Raw genomic sequence first — 16,809 nt, 5'->3', positions numbered from 1 at the left:
TTTTTTTTTTTCTTGAAATCAGACTCTTTGCAGTTTTTACCCCCGCTATAAAAGAGATCATGGGGAGTCATACTTGACACTTCTAGCTACCAGAGAGCTGCCCAACCTCCAATTCTACCTTGGGGATGGCAGGGTTAAGACTCCTTTCATCAGGATAAGCAAATCCAGAATTCAGGGCATTAAAAGGGCCAAAAGCAAACTTTAGAATTGCTCTGGAATTAGCTCCTTGACTCAGTGGTCCTATGTTTAGCAAGAGCCAATGGATGAATTTCCTATATTTACTCGGAGTCCTCTTTCGGGTACCTCTGCCACTATGCTCTTCCTGTTGTCATCAGCGTCACTCAGTTTTGCTCTAACAAGGAAATATACAGTACATATAGCAGAGGCAAATGTAAAACTGCTACACTTGGTTCCCAAGTTCAAATCGCACACGATGCAATGAATGAAACATAGAAATTGGCCATTTTCAAAAGAAACAAATTTCATTGCTTATGTACTAAATATAATTGACCAGAATAATGTTATCCAATCTAGGAATACATCAATAGAAAAATAGTCCCTAGGACAAAAGAGGTAATGGGCTTCCTCTAGTTGGCATTGGCAAAGCCTTACTTGGGGTACTACGGTGTTTAGATGTGTGTGTGCATGAGTTTGTGTGTATGTATGTGTGAGTCAGCAAAAGTATGGGAGGGCAAAAAGGGAGCAGTCATGACTTAGGAGAAACAATGAAAAAGACCCAACAGATTTCAAAAAGATAAACCATATAATGGTTTATCTTTTTGAAGATAAGTAATGGAAAGAAGTTGAGAGAACTTCAACGTGCATTATAAGTTAAAGGACTTAGAGATATTTACCTTTGAGATGTGTACATGTGGGTTTTAGAGTGGAAATTAATTAAGACCTTGTTGATGATGGATGGACAGATGGATGAGTGGACAAACAGGCAGGTTATCTCTTGAATATATTATATGTGTCAGGCACTCTACCAAGAACTCTACATGTATTGTATGATTTCATTCTCCAAACAATTCTCTAAAGTTAGTGTCATCCCCATGTGAAAACTGGTAAATATAAGGCACAGATAAATTAAGTGACCTGTCCAAAGTCAGTGACTGGGAGACTCCATAGTTCATGCTTTTAACCTCTAACGAGAGAACCACGGAGTTCCACTGCTCAGATCGCCCTTAAAGAAATAACATGCTGGCCAGCCTTGAGAAATATAGTTAGCTGACAGCCTCCAGCTGTTAACGTCCCCGGGATCTGTTTGCACATTCTACCAGACACCATTCTGTTCCAGAGAAGTCGCAATGACTGAGCAGGGCAGGGGTGGTAGGGTCTGGATATTTCTGCCCCATTTGGGGGCTCTTGTAATAGTCTTTTCTCAGGATATCCCCATTAGGTTGTCACAGACTTTGTGGGATCAGCACTGCAGGCTGAGGCTCTCCCTGCTCACCTGTGTTCCTCCCCTATTTTATCTATGACAGGAGTCACTCCGAAAAGAAGTTTCTTTTACTCTAACATCATTTCAGCATCTGCTTCCTGAGGGACCCAACTAGCACTCACTGTGTCTTCAAATATTTGGGGTGCTATCATATGAAAGAGCATTTAGAATTGTTTTCATATGGTGATAAGGGGTTAAAGTAGGAGAAACCGACTGAACTATTAAGGAAGTAGCTTTCACAAATGCATACGGAGAACTTTCTAACTAGATTGGTGTGGTGCAAACATTGGGATAGACTGCCTCAACACTGATGAGTTTTCAGTCACTACAGTCATTGAGGCCAAGAGAACTGCTTATTGTAAGGCTGTGTGACATCACCACAACCCCCACCCCATACACTACAGAGCATCTGAGACGCTAAACATCTACAATGCTAAGTGAGTAGCAAAAATCAAATTGTTTAGGAAGCCACACCAGGAAGCCCAAACTTCTGATTTTTCAGTGGTTCAGTGGGTCTGGTTTCCTAAATCCACACCTGTACACTCCTAGGACATCCCAGTGGTAGTCCAGGCCAGACCCCCATTACCCACGTCCCCTTCTCTCCTTCCTTCCTTCTTTCCTTCCTTCCTTTCCTCCTTCCTTCCTCTTCTTTCTTTCCAATCAGAGAGCTCCTAGCAAAGGAGCTAAGGCTATGGGCTCATTGTCCCCATGGTCTATTTTGCAGGATCAAAACCAAACTGCCCATATGCTTTGTTAAGCAAACTGTGATATTCTCTTTGGCGTCTGATGAAATTTCATGACACCCTCCACTAACACCTGGCTTTCAAGCTCAAGAACCTGTATCCCAGAGACGGAAAGACCCTCTTCCTCCAAGCTGTTGCCCCCTTTCTTCATCAAGACACAGGCACACCAGTGAGGGGACACACACTTGCTCCTTCCCAGATTTCCATAATGGCCGAATTACATACATAATTACAGATTTAAGATAATAAAATAAAAGGTGTGAAATTCTGATAGGAAAACAGTAACCTAGTCAGCATGGGAAGATACTTACTGAGCACCTGCCAAAGGCTAGATAGCCTCTCTTACAGGGCACAAGGGTGTGCTCGACAGGGTCCCTCATTTCCAGGAGCAGTATTCAATGTCATTGAGAAGCCTGCTGACCCTCCACTAAGAGAAGCAATCGAAGCCATGTTCCCAGATAGCGATCCTAAAGACAATGCTGTGGAACCACCAGTCTGATGTCTTTTCCCTTTCTCTCCACCCCAAATTTCTGCAGTATCCCTACCAGTTACAGTCTGCATTTTCAAGAAATATTTCATTATAGTTATAGTGCTCTGAAGCCGATTCGTAAAATTTGCAAGGGGAGTTCAAAAAAAGCAAGCTCAGCAGTATTTGGGGACTTTTAAAAATGATGACACAGCTGACCTATTGGAGACAAAGACAGTGGGAGGGCTCTCACTGGCATAAATAAATAGGAGTCTCTGTGCTCAGAACCCACAGTTCAGACCCAGAGCTGAAGTCTGAACTCCACCTTGAGGCAGAATGAGGTTCACCCTGGGATCTCTGCTGTTCATGCTACTGGTCTGCAGCCTCCCTCCTGTCCATGGTGAGAACTTTCACATAGTTTGTTACTGTGCTTTGTGCAGAAATAGTCTTCAGCTGTTTCTTTCTTTGCAATTAGAATATGGGGAGCGATAGGACTGGTCGGGGGTGGGGGGGACTACTCAACTGCTCCTAAATTTCTAAAAGTAAGGTGCTTATTAGAGATTTAACTCTTAGAGGCTAGAAGCAGGTATGTCGTTAAGATTCTTAACCACAGACGGAGATACTGAAGTCCTGCGTCCATGTGGCTTCTACTTGGTTTGTCTATTCCTGGTCCTTTTCAGACTCAGCTCTAGTAACTAACTCTTCCCATGTACATCTTCTTTGCTCCGCCTTTCAATTCTACCCCTTCTGACTAAACCTTTTATAGGTTTAAAGAGGTTTAAACAGGTTGGTCTCCTACAGGGAATGTTTGGTGTAATTTTATACGGCTAGCTCTGACATGAACAATTGGAAGCACAACACGCGGACTGAAGTACATGTTTTCTGCAAAGAAGCAGATTTCCAAGTCCAAATGGGAAGACTATGTTTGTATAAGTAGATAAATACCTAGTTGAAGTGATAAGTTTTTATACAGCTGAAGAAGGCCGAAGCATGTGCAGAATGATATGCTCTGCCCAGGTGTAAAAAACAAATTTTGTTTTTAAAGTGCAAGGAATTGTTTTCCAGTTGTTATTTTCTTCACGTGCTATTTTTATTCTTCAAGACCTTCACCTCTCTCTTCCTCCATAAAGCTTTCCCATCGCCCTGCCAAGGTCCTCTGTTCTCATCATGCAGTTTGGATCGTGGGTGTGAAATACAACATTCTGTGACATTTTAGTCTTCGTTCATGGGTTTCCTCCACCAAATTGTAAATGCCTTGATAGCCAGATCCCTTTTCTTTCAAATGCTTGTCAAACATGGTGGTAGACACTGGATTTAAAGAAGGTAGAATTCATTAAAATACATGAAATAGATTACTTATAAAAGTATTTAGTACAAATCACTGGTGTTGTTGAATAAAAATAGTCTTCAATTTTAATTATTGGCCTTTGGTGGGTAATGATTTGCAACTGATACAGAGGACCAACATATTACACAAAAACAAAAGCTCTCTTCCATCGTATTTCTTTGGAGAGACAAGGGAGGAGGTGATTTGAGCATGATAAGAACCATCCTGTTACAGCTTATTATTGCTCTGGGGACACTGTAAGGAATTCATATCTTTGGTTTTTATGTGTTTGGAGCGAAGATCAGTTGATTTAACACTGTATTAATTATAACAGAGTTGTAAGTCCCCAGAGTGGTGGTTCTCAAATTTTATTATACAGACAATCACCTGAGCACCAATATAACACTATCGCAAATTTCAATAGGTATTGTGTTTTTAGAAAGCTGATTTTATTTTATTTTTTGTTTAAAGTTTTGGTAGAAAATGTTTGAAAATAAGCCAAGACAAGCAGAAATACACAAACCAAAAGCATCTGGGTGAAAGCGTTGACTTGAAATTTTTAAATCTTCAAATGTACCATATGAAAGATTAGTAATTAAATTCAAGTTATGCATTATATGCCAAGGGATTAAGATAACTGCTTGTGTTTCCAGGTGTTCTGGAGGCCTACAATACAAATTTAAAGTGTAAATGCATCCAAGAGACTTCGGCCTTTGTCCCGGTCAACCACATTGACAAGCTTCAGGTCTTCCCTCCTGGGAATGGGTGCCCAAACAAAGAAGTCATGTAAGTTGCAGGAGAAAAAGTTACCTGATTCTTTTCTCCCCATGAAAATCAGAACAAATGTTGCCATAGAGTATATTTTTAGTATCACTGACGTACAATGTTGCATTACTTTCAGGTATACAGCATAGTATTCTTTTTTTTTTTTTTTTTTTTTACAGCATAGTATTCTTATTCAAGAATCTCAACGTGATTTACTTTAAGAGTTGCTTACAACTCTCAAACTAATAATGAGACTCAGTAATATTTATTAAATGTCTGTTTTGCCTCAGCCCTGAGCTAAGTGCCTTATGCACATTCACTCATCTTATTCGTTTAAGAGCCCTATTAAGTTATGACTACTGTTATCACTCCTCTACGGATGCAGAAACAGAGGCTTAGGAGGCTTAGGAAGGTTCACTGACTGCCCTGAGGCGTACCAGTGGAAAGAGAAAGAACCAGGACTCCACCCAGATGTTTCCCCACCAAACCTCTTTTCTTTTCCACCAAATTCGAAGTGACTGCAAAAGCAGGCACTTTGCTCCCCAGAACTTAAAGAGCAAGAAAATAAGTATTCACAACAGTCCTTGGCCCGAACGTCTGTTTTTATGGAACTGTCCTTTAGCTTTAAGATCAACATAAAGAGTTAGGCTAAGGGGACAGTAGTGGCTGCAAGAAATTCAATAGGTATTTTCTTTTACTGAAGTGTCTTTTCTGTGACCCTTCCTTTTCAGTACATTTAGAGAAATCTGCTCATGCTTCTATCCTAGCATTTTCCAGAGCACATCAAATGAGAATTTACACATTCATGTGAAGCTCATAGTACAGTGTCTGGCACAGTAATAAATACAGTAGATGTTCAGTAAAAGTTAGCTGGGATTCATATACATTGCTATGTTGAAATAATCAGGTTTGTGGTTCTCTCTCTCTCTTTCTTTCACTCCCACCAGAAAATAAGTTTTTTATAGACAGGGATCAGATTTGTTTCTCTACTCCCAAAGCTTTATCCCTTACCTGGCATAGAATAGAGGTACAACCGATGTTGGATTGCTACATTTAATATTTTAAATAGAGCTCATAGATCTTTTGTGTTTAACTACATGGAACTTTGGTTTCTCCTTCTTCCATCTGTCTTTATGAACCAAGCTCCCACAATACCTTGAAGTATTAGGTGCAGCGTCTTGCTCAGGGTATTCCTGACTTCATTTTCATTAGCAGCCCTTCCCTTGGACTTCTTTAGACTTTAGAAATGTTTGTGAGCAGCAACTTTTGTTTGTCGCACTTTGCTGTGTGCTTTGGGTCTCTCGCACTGGCTGGGTTCAACTTGTAAAAAGGAAATATGGGATATTAAAAATACGTATGAAAATCTTTCATTAAAAAGGCATTACACTTTCACTAATGTCTTCACCAATGAAGGTTCTAACTAAACCACAATTATTGTCCTCAAACTCAGAGAAGTCAGTGAGCACTGGGTGGTATATGCAACTGAGGAATTGTTGAACACCACATCCGAAGCTAATGACGTACTATATGTTGGCTTATTGAATTTAAGTAAAAAAACAAAAACAAAAAAACAAACAAAAAAAAAAACCCTTAGAGATGGCAAGTCTAGCCATGACCTACTGGGGAGCAGTTCCTCTGCCTGTGTAGAAAACTGAGACTCTCTCTCTCTCTTTTTAACTTTACTTTTTCAGTGCTCCAAGATTCATTGTTTATGCACCACACCCAGTGCTCCACGTATGCGTGTGCTCCTTAATACTCACCACCAGGCTCACCTAACCCTCCACCTCCCACCCCTCCAAAACCCTCAGTTTCTTTCTCAGAGTCCACAGTCTCTCATGCTTCATCTCCCCTCTGATTTCTCCCAACTCACTTCTCCTCTCCGTCTCCCCATGTCCTCAGTGTTATTCCTTATGCTCCACAAGTAGGTGAAACCATATGATAATGGACTCTCTCTGCTTGACTTATTCCACTCAGCATAATCTCCTCCAGCTTTGTTCATGTTGATATAAAAGTTGTGTATTCATCCCTTCTGATGGAGGCATAATATTCCATTGTATTTATGGACCATATCTTCTTTATCCATTCATCTGTTAAAGAGCAGCATCTTGGCTCTTTCCACAGTTTGGCGACTGTGGTCATTGCTGCTATGAACATTGGGGTACAGATGGCCTTTCTTTTCACTATATCTGTACTTTGGGGTAAATACCCAGTAGTGCAATTGCAGGGTCATAGGGTAGCTCTATTTTTAATGTTTAAAATTTTTATTTATTTTTTAATTTCTTTTCAGTGTTCCAGAATTCATTGTTTATGTACCGCATCCTTTAATTTCTTAAGGAATCTCCACACTGTTTTACAAAGTGGCTGCACCAACTTGCATTCCCACCGACAGTATAAAAGGGTTCCCTTTTCTCCACATCCTCTCCAACACTTCTTGTTTCTCATCTTTTTAATTTTGGCCATTCTAACTGGTGTAAGGTGGTATCTCAATGTGATTTTGATTTGAATCTCCCTGATGGCTGATGATGATGAACATTTTTTCATGTGTCTGTCAGCCATTTGTATGTCTTCTTTGGAGAATTGTCTGTTCATATCTTCTGCCCATTTTTTGACATGATTATCTGTTTTATGTTTGTTGAGTTTGAGCAGTTCTGTATAGATCTTGGATATCAGCCCTTTGTCTGTAGTGTCATTTGCGAATATCTTCTTGCGTTCTATGGGTTGCCTCTTTGTTTTGTTGACTGTTTCCTTTGCTGTGCAGAAGCTTTTGATCTTGATGAAGTCCCGAAAGTTTATTTTCGCTTTTATTTCCTCTGCCTTTGGAGACATGTCTTGAAAGAGGCTGCTGTGGCCAATGGCAAAGAGGTGACTGCCCATGTTCTCTCTTTTTTTAATTACATTTCCTCTACCACGAGTCATCTCTCACCTCTCAACCTGAGGAAGTCTTGCACCCTAATTTCTTCTTTGTCAACTTCAATCATTTTGAAGTGACAAGAATTTGATTTTATATCTTCTCCCCAAATTTCTGTGTTTCTGAATTTTAATCAGATATAGGAATAAAGCTGGAAATTATGAGAAATTCATAGCAATTGGGATAAAAATCCAGATGGTCAGAAATCTGTTTTCCGTCATGAACTCAAAAACCAAATCAGAAGGTTCTGCCCAAGAAGCCACAGTCCTATGACCTCGGACCTCTCTAAGATTCATTTACAAGAGTAGTTTCAAAGCTAGATGGCTGGATCCTTGCTATCTGTTATTTCCTAACTAAGGTAAATGTGAAGAAATTGCTTTGTTCAAAGTCCACCCCAAGAGAGAGCTGAGTGTCCCAGTTTGCTATCACCTGGGAACCTCATGTCTTCCAGCAAATGGAAAACATTTGACACTGCCCAGCATTTGATAACCATTCAGATCCTGCCCATGTAGAGTAGTGGCCATCTGATGGTGGGAAACATTCATTTGGATGCCGCTCTACCATTGCATTTGTTGTATAGTCTTAGAAAAGTTATTTAAACTCCCTAAGCCTCAGGTTCCTCATCTGAATATAAGAACTAATAGTTCTCTAGCACAGGATTTGTGTGAACTTGAGGTAATTCATGCTATCTGCTGAGTATAGTGATTGACACATTACAAGGGCTCAATTGATATTAGCTAGTAAGTTTTATTGCTGCTTTTGCTGTTGTTGAATCTCTTAAAGCAGTGACATCCTCACTAACTAGAGGTTCAACAAAATGCAGACATCACTCTCCCACATTAAATTTCATTGAATTTTTTTACAAATAAAATTTTCTAAGAGAGTGTTTTATGGCGTTTATTTCGTTCTCCCAAGCTCAGTGGACAAATACATTTCAAAGGCATTGTGATATAGATTTCGAAGTGAGCCAACCTTGGGGTCATTTATTTGGTCCACCTCCAACTCATGGAGAGACTGTCAACAGAGCATTAACCCCTGACACTTGAGATTCTATAAACCGTATCTATAGCTCCACTGGCTCATACACGACTTTTCTGCAGATGTTTCCCTCCTTCTTCAGACCTCACACTACAAATCACCTACTTCAGATCCTAAACTGCCCACCTCCAATTTCACTTCACCGAGGAATATTTTTATACCCAGTTCTCCTTAAGCACAGGATTGACTAAAATGTAACACTGCTTTACTTTCATTTTTGTTTCTTTTTCCCCAGAGTTTGGAAGAAGAATAAGTCGGTCGTATGCTTGAACCCTCATTCCAAATGGACACAGAAATTAATAAAAATATTACAGTAAGTGAGGCATAACAAGAGTTTCCAGATTCCAATTTGTACAGAAGGGTTTCCTTTTAATGGGTAGTCAAAATGGAGACCATTTTAAATTTATGAGAAATTCTTAAGACAAATATTCATTCTTCATTATTATTACTTTTCAAATGGGTGAGATTGACTTATTTCAGTAGCTCAATAAACTCAATTGGAAGCCAGTATGTACAATATTCCTTGTTTGACATCTTTAAGGGAAAGCCAATTTCTAGTAAGTCTCTAAACATGACTCTCTTGTTTTTGTTTTTAATTATAGAAGAAATGCTGCTTCAACTCGACCAGCTCCAGTGCTTAGAAAAAGGATGAAGTGATATCAATATCTGTACTAAGGACACCTGTATTCCTTCCTGAACCTGCTCTGGGTTTTAGTCTTGTATTTGGATGAATCTTTCCAAGAAAAAGAACATCCCCACATAAGCAAGCATGAGAGTATATGTAAAAATAACCCTAGAGCAGCTTATGGGGCCAAGTTGGGCTTTTTGAAAAATAAGGTACCCTGTATACTTGAGCTTTGCATTCTCATTCATCACAAAGGAAATTTCTTCGAGGATAGTTACTTAGTAATAAATCACATAGGTTTCTTTTAATAGTGTTATTAAAATAATAGCAATAGCAATAGTACTATTGCTTAGTGCTAAATTTTCCTAGAAAATAAGGTAATATGAGTTTAAATCTCAAGTCTAAACATGTGGCTTGAGTTAGGAAGGAAATGATGGAATTCACTTTAATCATTTTATACCATAAGAAAAGCAGACTTCCATAAAAGACTTGAAACCTGCCTGAGAAACCCACGGAACTTTATGAGACAGAGGGCTCTCATAGTTGATATCTTCCATGTAAAAGCTCTGTATTGACAGAAATGGGTTCCTACTTTTAATAGTTCTTTTATAAGATTTACTGTCATATGCAAAAACTAATAACATTCAATGATCCCCAGACTTAAATTCATAGAATACTCAGGAAAAGCATTTAAAAGCTGGTGTTCAGATGTTCTCTCTTTTATACATTTGCTTTGACAAATACTTTTTACTCACATCTTTTGCAGACTTTTATTTTCTTGCTCTCTGGTACCTGATTCTATAATGTTTCTTATTAATCTAATGCTTTTCAATAAACCTAAGTCAACATTTTACTTAATTATGAGCAACTCATTCTTAACAGAGCATTTGCTCAAATTTAGACATTCTCTGACTCATCACAATGAAAAGTAGGATTTCATCATACTGATTTTTATTTGTATGCTTGCCTTTTACAGATCTAAATTATGTGGCAGTGGGTGAGTGAAGCTGTTCCTAACATTAACACAGTGAGAAAATGCTTGACTATGAGAGTCTCTTTTCCTTGGTGTACTCATCATTATTTCTTCCAGAAATCTTCAAACTCAACAAAAACTATTTTCATAGTCCCATTATATTGATTCTTAAAATCTCCAATGCTTCCTTTGACAAAATTTTGCATGGGTTTGACAAACAGAAGAAGAAGATCCTTAAATCTCCATTCTTTCTTCCCTGGATGCAGCCTGACTCTCCTTGTAGGCTAAGCTCCACTCTCCCACTGTCCCTCAGTCCCCTTGACACATGAGGGGCCCCGTTCCAACACACCCAGGTTTGAAGCTGTATCTGGCTCCCGATTTCATTTTCTCTTTTTATTTTTTATTTATTTTTATTAAATAGATTTCTTGGATGGAAGTAAAGAGAACCTATTCATCCTATATTTTCTGTTGTCTACAATTCAGTGTTTATTTCTTTATTGCACACACAAGGGATTATAAAAAGCCATCAAAATCCTGGATTCCGGGGCGCCTGGGTGGCTCAGTGGGTTAAGCCACTGCCTTCGGCTCAGGTCATGATCTCAGGGTCCTGGGATCGAGTCCTGCACCAGGCTCTCTGCTCAGCAGGGAGCCTGCTTCCTCCTCTCTCTCTCTCTCTCTCTCTCTCTCTGCCTGCCTCACTGCCTACTTGTGATCTCTCTCTGTCAAATAAATAAATAAAATCTTAAAAAAAAAAAAATCCTGGATTCCAGCCTTTTTCAGATTTCTACTTCTAGAGGACAGGAATCATGTCACTCTTTAGTTTTATTTTGGTCTTCTTTGAGAATGCAGCTAGATAAATATTTAAGATCTTCAAATAGGAAATATTACCATTTCACTTAAGAAAGGTACTATTATCTTGATATCCATTAAGAATCCTCATTTTATAGAGGTAGAATTTGTTAGTTACACAGGGGTTAAGTAACTTGCTCAAGGCCATACAGCTACTGACAAGCCAAAATTCAAACCCAGGCAGAGTTCACACTATTTTTTTTTTCAGTGCTCCAAGATGCGTTGTTTATGTACCACAGCCCAGGCTCCATGCAATACCTGCCCTCCTTAATACCCACCACCAAGCTCACCCCTTCCCCAACCCCGTCCCCTCTAAAACCCTCAGTTTGTTTCTCAAAGTCCACAGTCTCTCATGGTTCGTGTCCCCCTCCAGTTTCCCCCAATTCATCTTTCCTTTCCTTCTCCAAAGTTCATAGCAGCAATGTCCACAATTGCCAAACTGTGGAAAGAGCCAAGAGGCCCTTCAACAGACGAAGAGTTCACGCTTCTAATCACCACACACGCTGACTCTATATGAAGTAGACATCACGAGCTGGATTTTACAAAAGCAGAAGCTGAGGCAGTAAGACATTTACATGCCCCAAATAACATAACTAGTGAGATACAAAATCAGAATTCAAACCCAGGGCCTCCTGACTCCTTAGAAAATGGTCTTAATCATGACACTGTATTGCATAAAGTTCACTTGGCCCTAAATGTATTCCTTACCTCAGCCCTTTTGTCTACCCTCCCTTTCAGGGCCAGTCAAAGCTTGAGATGGTTCAAGCTATTCCAGTGTTGAAAGGGCAACATGAAGACAGTCGGCAAATGCAGGATGAGAAGCAAAACAACAGGGCCGGGGGTTCTGAAACTTGGTTTTCTTGCTACACAGGTACCTGCTTCTCAAAGTTACATGGCTTTAGATGTAGTCAGCCTAATTTGGAGCAGGGAATCTTAATCCACGTTTAAATGCAGGATGACTTGTTGAGCCAGTTGATGGAGTGTCTGAGGAAAAGTGATGTTTAACTGATCTGAGTGGGTTTGGGTTCAGAAAGGGAGAAGAGTGGAACAGGAAGATAGACTTTAGGTAATTCATGGCTACATACATACAAATACACACATACAAATTAACTAAAATCCGAAGTAAAATAGAACTGAAGAGAAAACACAAGGTAATGCTGACCAAAGCAGGATGTTCAACTCTGGGAAATGGAATGCAGGACCTAGAAGGTCAAACTAGGTGGGGAGCTCTTAGCAATGGAATGCAGGGAGCCTCCAACAAAGTTGAGCTGAGCCTCAATTGCTCTGCTAACTCCTATCTGACCATAGAGGCCCAAGGAGGAAAGGATTGTTTCTCAAAGGTAATCCTATTCATGAGGGCCTCCCCTTAGAAACCCATCTGATGCTAATTATCCCTCAAAGTTCCCACCTCCTAATACACTGAAGGGCAAACTTTCAACACATGAATTTTGGGGGAGATACAAACATTCAGTTCCCAAGCTCTGTTCTGTTCCTATAATTTTGCCTTTTCTAGAACATCATATAAATGGAATTATACAGTATGCAGCCTTTTTGCCTGGCTACTTTAACTTTGCATAAGATTTTAATAACACAATTCATCGTGTTATTGAATGCATCAATGGTTTATTTTTCATTGTTGCTGACTCCTATTTCATTGTATGGATACACCACAGGTGATTCATTCGCCAGTTGACGGACATTCGAGTTGTTTCCAGTTTCCGACTATTGTGACTCTGTTTTCAACATTCACACACAAGTCTTTGTGGGAACATATGATTTTGTTTCTCTTGAGTAAATACCTAGTGAGATTGCTGGGTCATAAGGCAGATGCATATTTAACTTTATTGGAAGCTGCTAGACTGTTTTCCAAAGTGGCTCCACTACTTTGCTTTCCCACCAGCAATATATGAGAATTTCAGCTCACATCTTTGCCAGCACTTGTTATTATTAGTCTTTTAAACTTTAGATATTTCAGTAAATGTTTACTCTCTTGTGATCTTCATTTGTATGAAATGGCTAACTATAAGCAATTTTTAATGTGTGTATTCTAGATCCATACATTTAGATTAGGTACCTTACATGAAAGTCTTTCCCCATTGAGTTACACTGGCAAAATTATCAAAAAGAAACTGACTATGAATGTAGGTTTCTACTTCCAGACTTCTGTTTCATAATCTATATGTCTACCTTCATTCCAGTACCATATGGTCTTGATTAGTGGAGCTTAATAGTAAGTCTTAAAATTCAGTAGCAGGACTCTTCCTACTTTGTTCTTTTTCAAAATTATTTTGAACCCATATCCTTTGCTGTTCCATATGAATTTTAGAATCACTTTGTCGGGGTGCCTGGGTGCTTAGTTGGTTAAGCAACTGCCTTCTGCTGAAGTCATGATCCCGGAGTCGCTGGACTGAATCCTACATCAGGCTCCCAGCTCCGTGGAGAGTCTGCTTCTCCCTTTGACCTTCTACCCTCTCATGCTCTCTCTCTCTCAAATAAATAAATAAAACCTTAAAAAAAAAAAAAAGAAGAATCACCTTGTCACCTTTCTACCTCCCCCCTCCAAATGATTTTGACTGGGATCGTATTGAGTCTTATAGATCACATTGGAGAGAATTTGCATCTTAATGATACTAAGTCTTCTAGTCATGAACACATTTATATAAAACAAATTTTTCAGCAATGTACTGTAGATGTCCACATTCAGATCCTGTAGTCCCCACAAACCATACCGTGAGCTGTGACCAGTGAAGGACAGTCATATGAAGGAGTAAGACAAACAGATGGGTTCCTTATTTATCATCTGTATCATTTGGGAAGTGGTCAGATGTGACTTGTAGCCTAACTTTAATTGGACAGTATTTCTCCCTCCTTCACAGAAAAGTAGTAAATCACTTAAAGTGATAAGATGGGACACCTTCTGGGGCCCCTAGGTGCCTCAGTCACTAAGCATCTGCCTTTGTTTCAGGTCATGATCCCAGGGTCCTGGGGTCAAGCCCCACATCAGGCTCCCTGCTCAGTGGGAAGCCTGTTTCTCACTTTTCCACGTCCCCTGCTTGGGTTCCCACTCTCACTGTCTCTCTTTCTCTCTGTGTGTCAAGTAAATAAATAAAATCTTTTTTAAAATGCTTAAAAAAAAGATGGGACACCTTCTATATCCTCCACCAGATCCGCAAGTTTACCCAAATCTCCTCCCTTGTCAATTCCCTTCTGCTACATCAGAATAGGCACCACTCCTCCTCATTCCTCCATGGCCAATCCCTCTACTTGTGTTTTAAATCTCAGCCCCTCTTACCATCTCAGGAACACAACTATCCTTTTGTTCTCTATAATCAGCCACTTCCAATTTGTTCCATCCCCACGCCATTAAACATTTTTGTCTCAAAAACAAAAATAAACAAAAAACTCTTCCTAGTCCTCTTCTGACTAGTCCCCCTTTTCTTTACCTCCATCACAGCCAAACATCTTGAGTTGTCTATACTCAACATCTCCATTTTTCCAGGTCTCTGTGTTGTACTTTCCAGATGAGGCTTTCACTCCCTCACCATCCCTAAAACAATGAATCTTGGAACACTGAAAAAGTTAAATTAAATTAAAAGTAAATTTTAAAAATTTAAAAAATAAAATAAAATTTTTATAATGTTTTCAAAGTAAAAAAAAATTCTATTTCTGTAAATATTCCCCTAATCTGTCCACACCCTTCATTTTTACCAGTACCTTATGCCAAAATGCCATCAATTCTCACCTGAACCAATTAAATAACTTAAAGTTGTGTGCATCCTCCACCCCCTTTGATACTTCTCTATAATGTGCTAAGGTGATCCTTACAATATGCATATCAGATGATGTCACTCCTGTTTCATTTCTAAGTTCAAGGGTCACTTCCCAGGAAAGTTTTTCATGTCCCTGCAGCCTTGGTCAGATCTTTTGTGATATGCTCTCATAGCATATCTCTTTTCCTTAAGAACATTTACCTTAGTCACTAATAATACATTGTTAGTGATACATAAATATACATCTCCCCATTAAGCTACAAACTCTACATGATCAAGAACTATGTTTGGTTTGCTCAGATATATATCCTTAGCAACAATTATGGCCTGCAACATAGTAGGAGTTTAAGAAATATTTGTGAGGGGTGCCTGGGTGGCTCAGTGGGCGTCGCCTGGGTGGCTCAGTGGGTTAAAGCCTCTGCCTTCGGCTCAGGTCATGATCCCACGGTCCTGGGATCAATCCCTGAATCGGACTCTCTGCTCAGCAGAGAGCCTGTTTCCCTTCCTCTCTCTCTGCCTGCCTCTCTGCCCACTTGTGATCTCTGTCCGTCAAATAAATAAATAAAAATCTTTATAAAAAAATATTTGTTGAATGAATGAGTAAATGAATGAATACCTTGTAACTGTCTCATTTATTATTATTTATAATACTATAAGAATAACTTTTCACATGTTCATCCTATTTCTCTAACTGGATTATAAATTTCTTGGAGACAGTGAATCCAATTTTTATTTCTTTGCCTCTCAGATAGCATCCCAGATATTAAGTAAGCACCTTTTGTGCAAAACAAAGAGCATCTTTTATAGCACATAATTTGTTTGGAATGTTTAGGAAATAATTTTTTACCATATTACCTAGAACATGACTAGGAAAAAGGAGGATCTAACCACATTTGTAACCACCATTGTGCATCTGAACAGATTTAAAACAATTGGTAATTGTCATTGAAATTAAACATAATTGTGTAATATTAAGATCTTCCAGGAAATTCTTATTAAATTATTAAATTTTGAATAACAAAACTATATCATGATATTAGAGCACCAGTATATTTCTAGGATACCACTGGAAAAAGCAAAATTAATAATGAATACATTCTCACTATAAATTTAAGATGACATATTTATTAAATTCTTTTTTTAATTAAATTTATTTATTTTCAGCATAACAGTATTCATTATTTTTTCACCACACCCAGTGCTCCATGCAATCCGTGCCCTCTCTAATACCCACCACCTGGTTCCCCAACCTCCCAACCCCCCCCTGCCACTTCAAACCCCTCAGATTGTTTTTCAGAGTCCACAGCCTCTCATGGTTCATATTTATTAAATTCTTATTTGCTGTATCATTTAGGATCCCATTAGGAAACCAAAATGCTCAGCTGGAACCTGAAGAGAAGGCAATGAACTATTTCAGCGGTGTAGACAGGATTAAAGGAATCAATAAGGAATGTTGGGGCATCCAGGACCAGGAACCACCCTGTCTTTAACTCCACTCGAAACCAAGAGGTGGGAAGGAGAAGGCAGAAGAAAAGGAAGTGGTATTATAGAAGGCTTTTTGGAGAGCTGCAGCTTGGAAGCTAGATTGCCTGACAAAAACCACAAGCATGAAGGGATCAGTCGCAAGAACTGAGTATAAACAAGAAGTGGAAGAATAAGTTCTTCTACCTCTGATCCTCCCATCTTCCAATCTTCTCTTCATATCACATACCCTCATTGACCAAGCACATCCAGCAGTGGTCAAATGAGGAAACCAAGGTTCAGAGAGAATAAAACGTTAGCCCAGATTCACACAGCTACTAAATATCAGTACTGGTATTTGAATCCTAGCAGGTAGACTCTAAATACCATAATCTCATTTATTATTTTACATGTGAAATGGAGGACTGTCTCAATTACAATTC

The 16,809-nt window shown here is 39.2% G+C and overlaps 1 protein-coding gene and 1 long non-coding RNA gene across 2 annotated transcripts in view; one reads left to right on the top strand and one right to left on the bottom strand.

Moving 5' to 3' along the window:
• The first annotated feature begins 2,933 nt into the window (after positions 1-2,933).
• Positions 2,934-10,171, top strand: CXCL13 (C-X-C motif chemokine ligand 13). Its single transcript, XM_082726563.1, has 4 exons — positions 2,934-3,050; positions 4,631-4,763; positions 8,924-9,001; positions 9,291-10,171. The coding sequence occupies exons 1-4, from the start codon at positions 2,987-2,989 to the stop codon at positions 9,343-9,345; spliced, it is 330 nt and encodes a 109-aa protein (XP_082582689.1). The 5' UTR covers positions 2,934-2,986; the 3' UTR covers positions 9,346-10,171.
• Positions 5,926-16,809, bottom strand: part of LOC309862567 — a 105,550-nt gene continuing 94,666 nt past the window's right edge. The window contains exon 4 of the long non-coding RNA XR_014310585.1: positions 5,926-6,062. This is a non-coding gene — a long non-coding RNA (uncharacterized lncRNA). The remainder of the gene's footprint in view (positions 6,063-16,809) is intronic.

Source organism: Mustela nivalis (assembly GCF_964662115.1).
Source record: "Mustela nivalis genome assembly, chromosome: 4".
In the NCBI taxonomy this organism is placed as follows: Eukaryota; Metazoa; Chordata; class Mammalia; order Carnivora; family Mustelidae; genus Mustela; species Mustela nivalis.
Note: the sequence above shows the minus strand (reverse complement) of the source record. Positions and strands in the feature narration are given on the sequence as shown.

Excerpts from the sequence above, each read along its gene's own strand:
- CXCL13 (XM_082726563.1), top strand. The coding sequence starts at position 2,987 with ATGAGGTTCACCCTGGGATCTCTGCTGTTCATGCTACTGGTCTGCAGC. Across the intron at positions 3,051-4,630 it reads CAGCCTCCCTCCTGTCCATG|GTGTTCTGGAGGCCTACAAT; the intron begins GTGAGAACTTTC and ends TTGTGTTTCCAG. Across the intron at positions 4,764-8,923 it reads TGCCCAAACAAAGAAGTCAT|AGTTTGGAAGAAGAATAAGT; the intron begins GTAAGTTGCAGG and ends CTTTTTCCCCAG.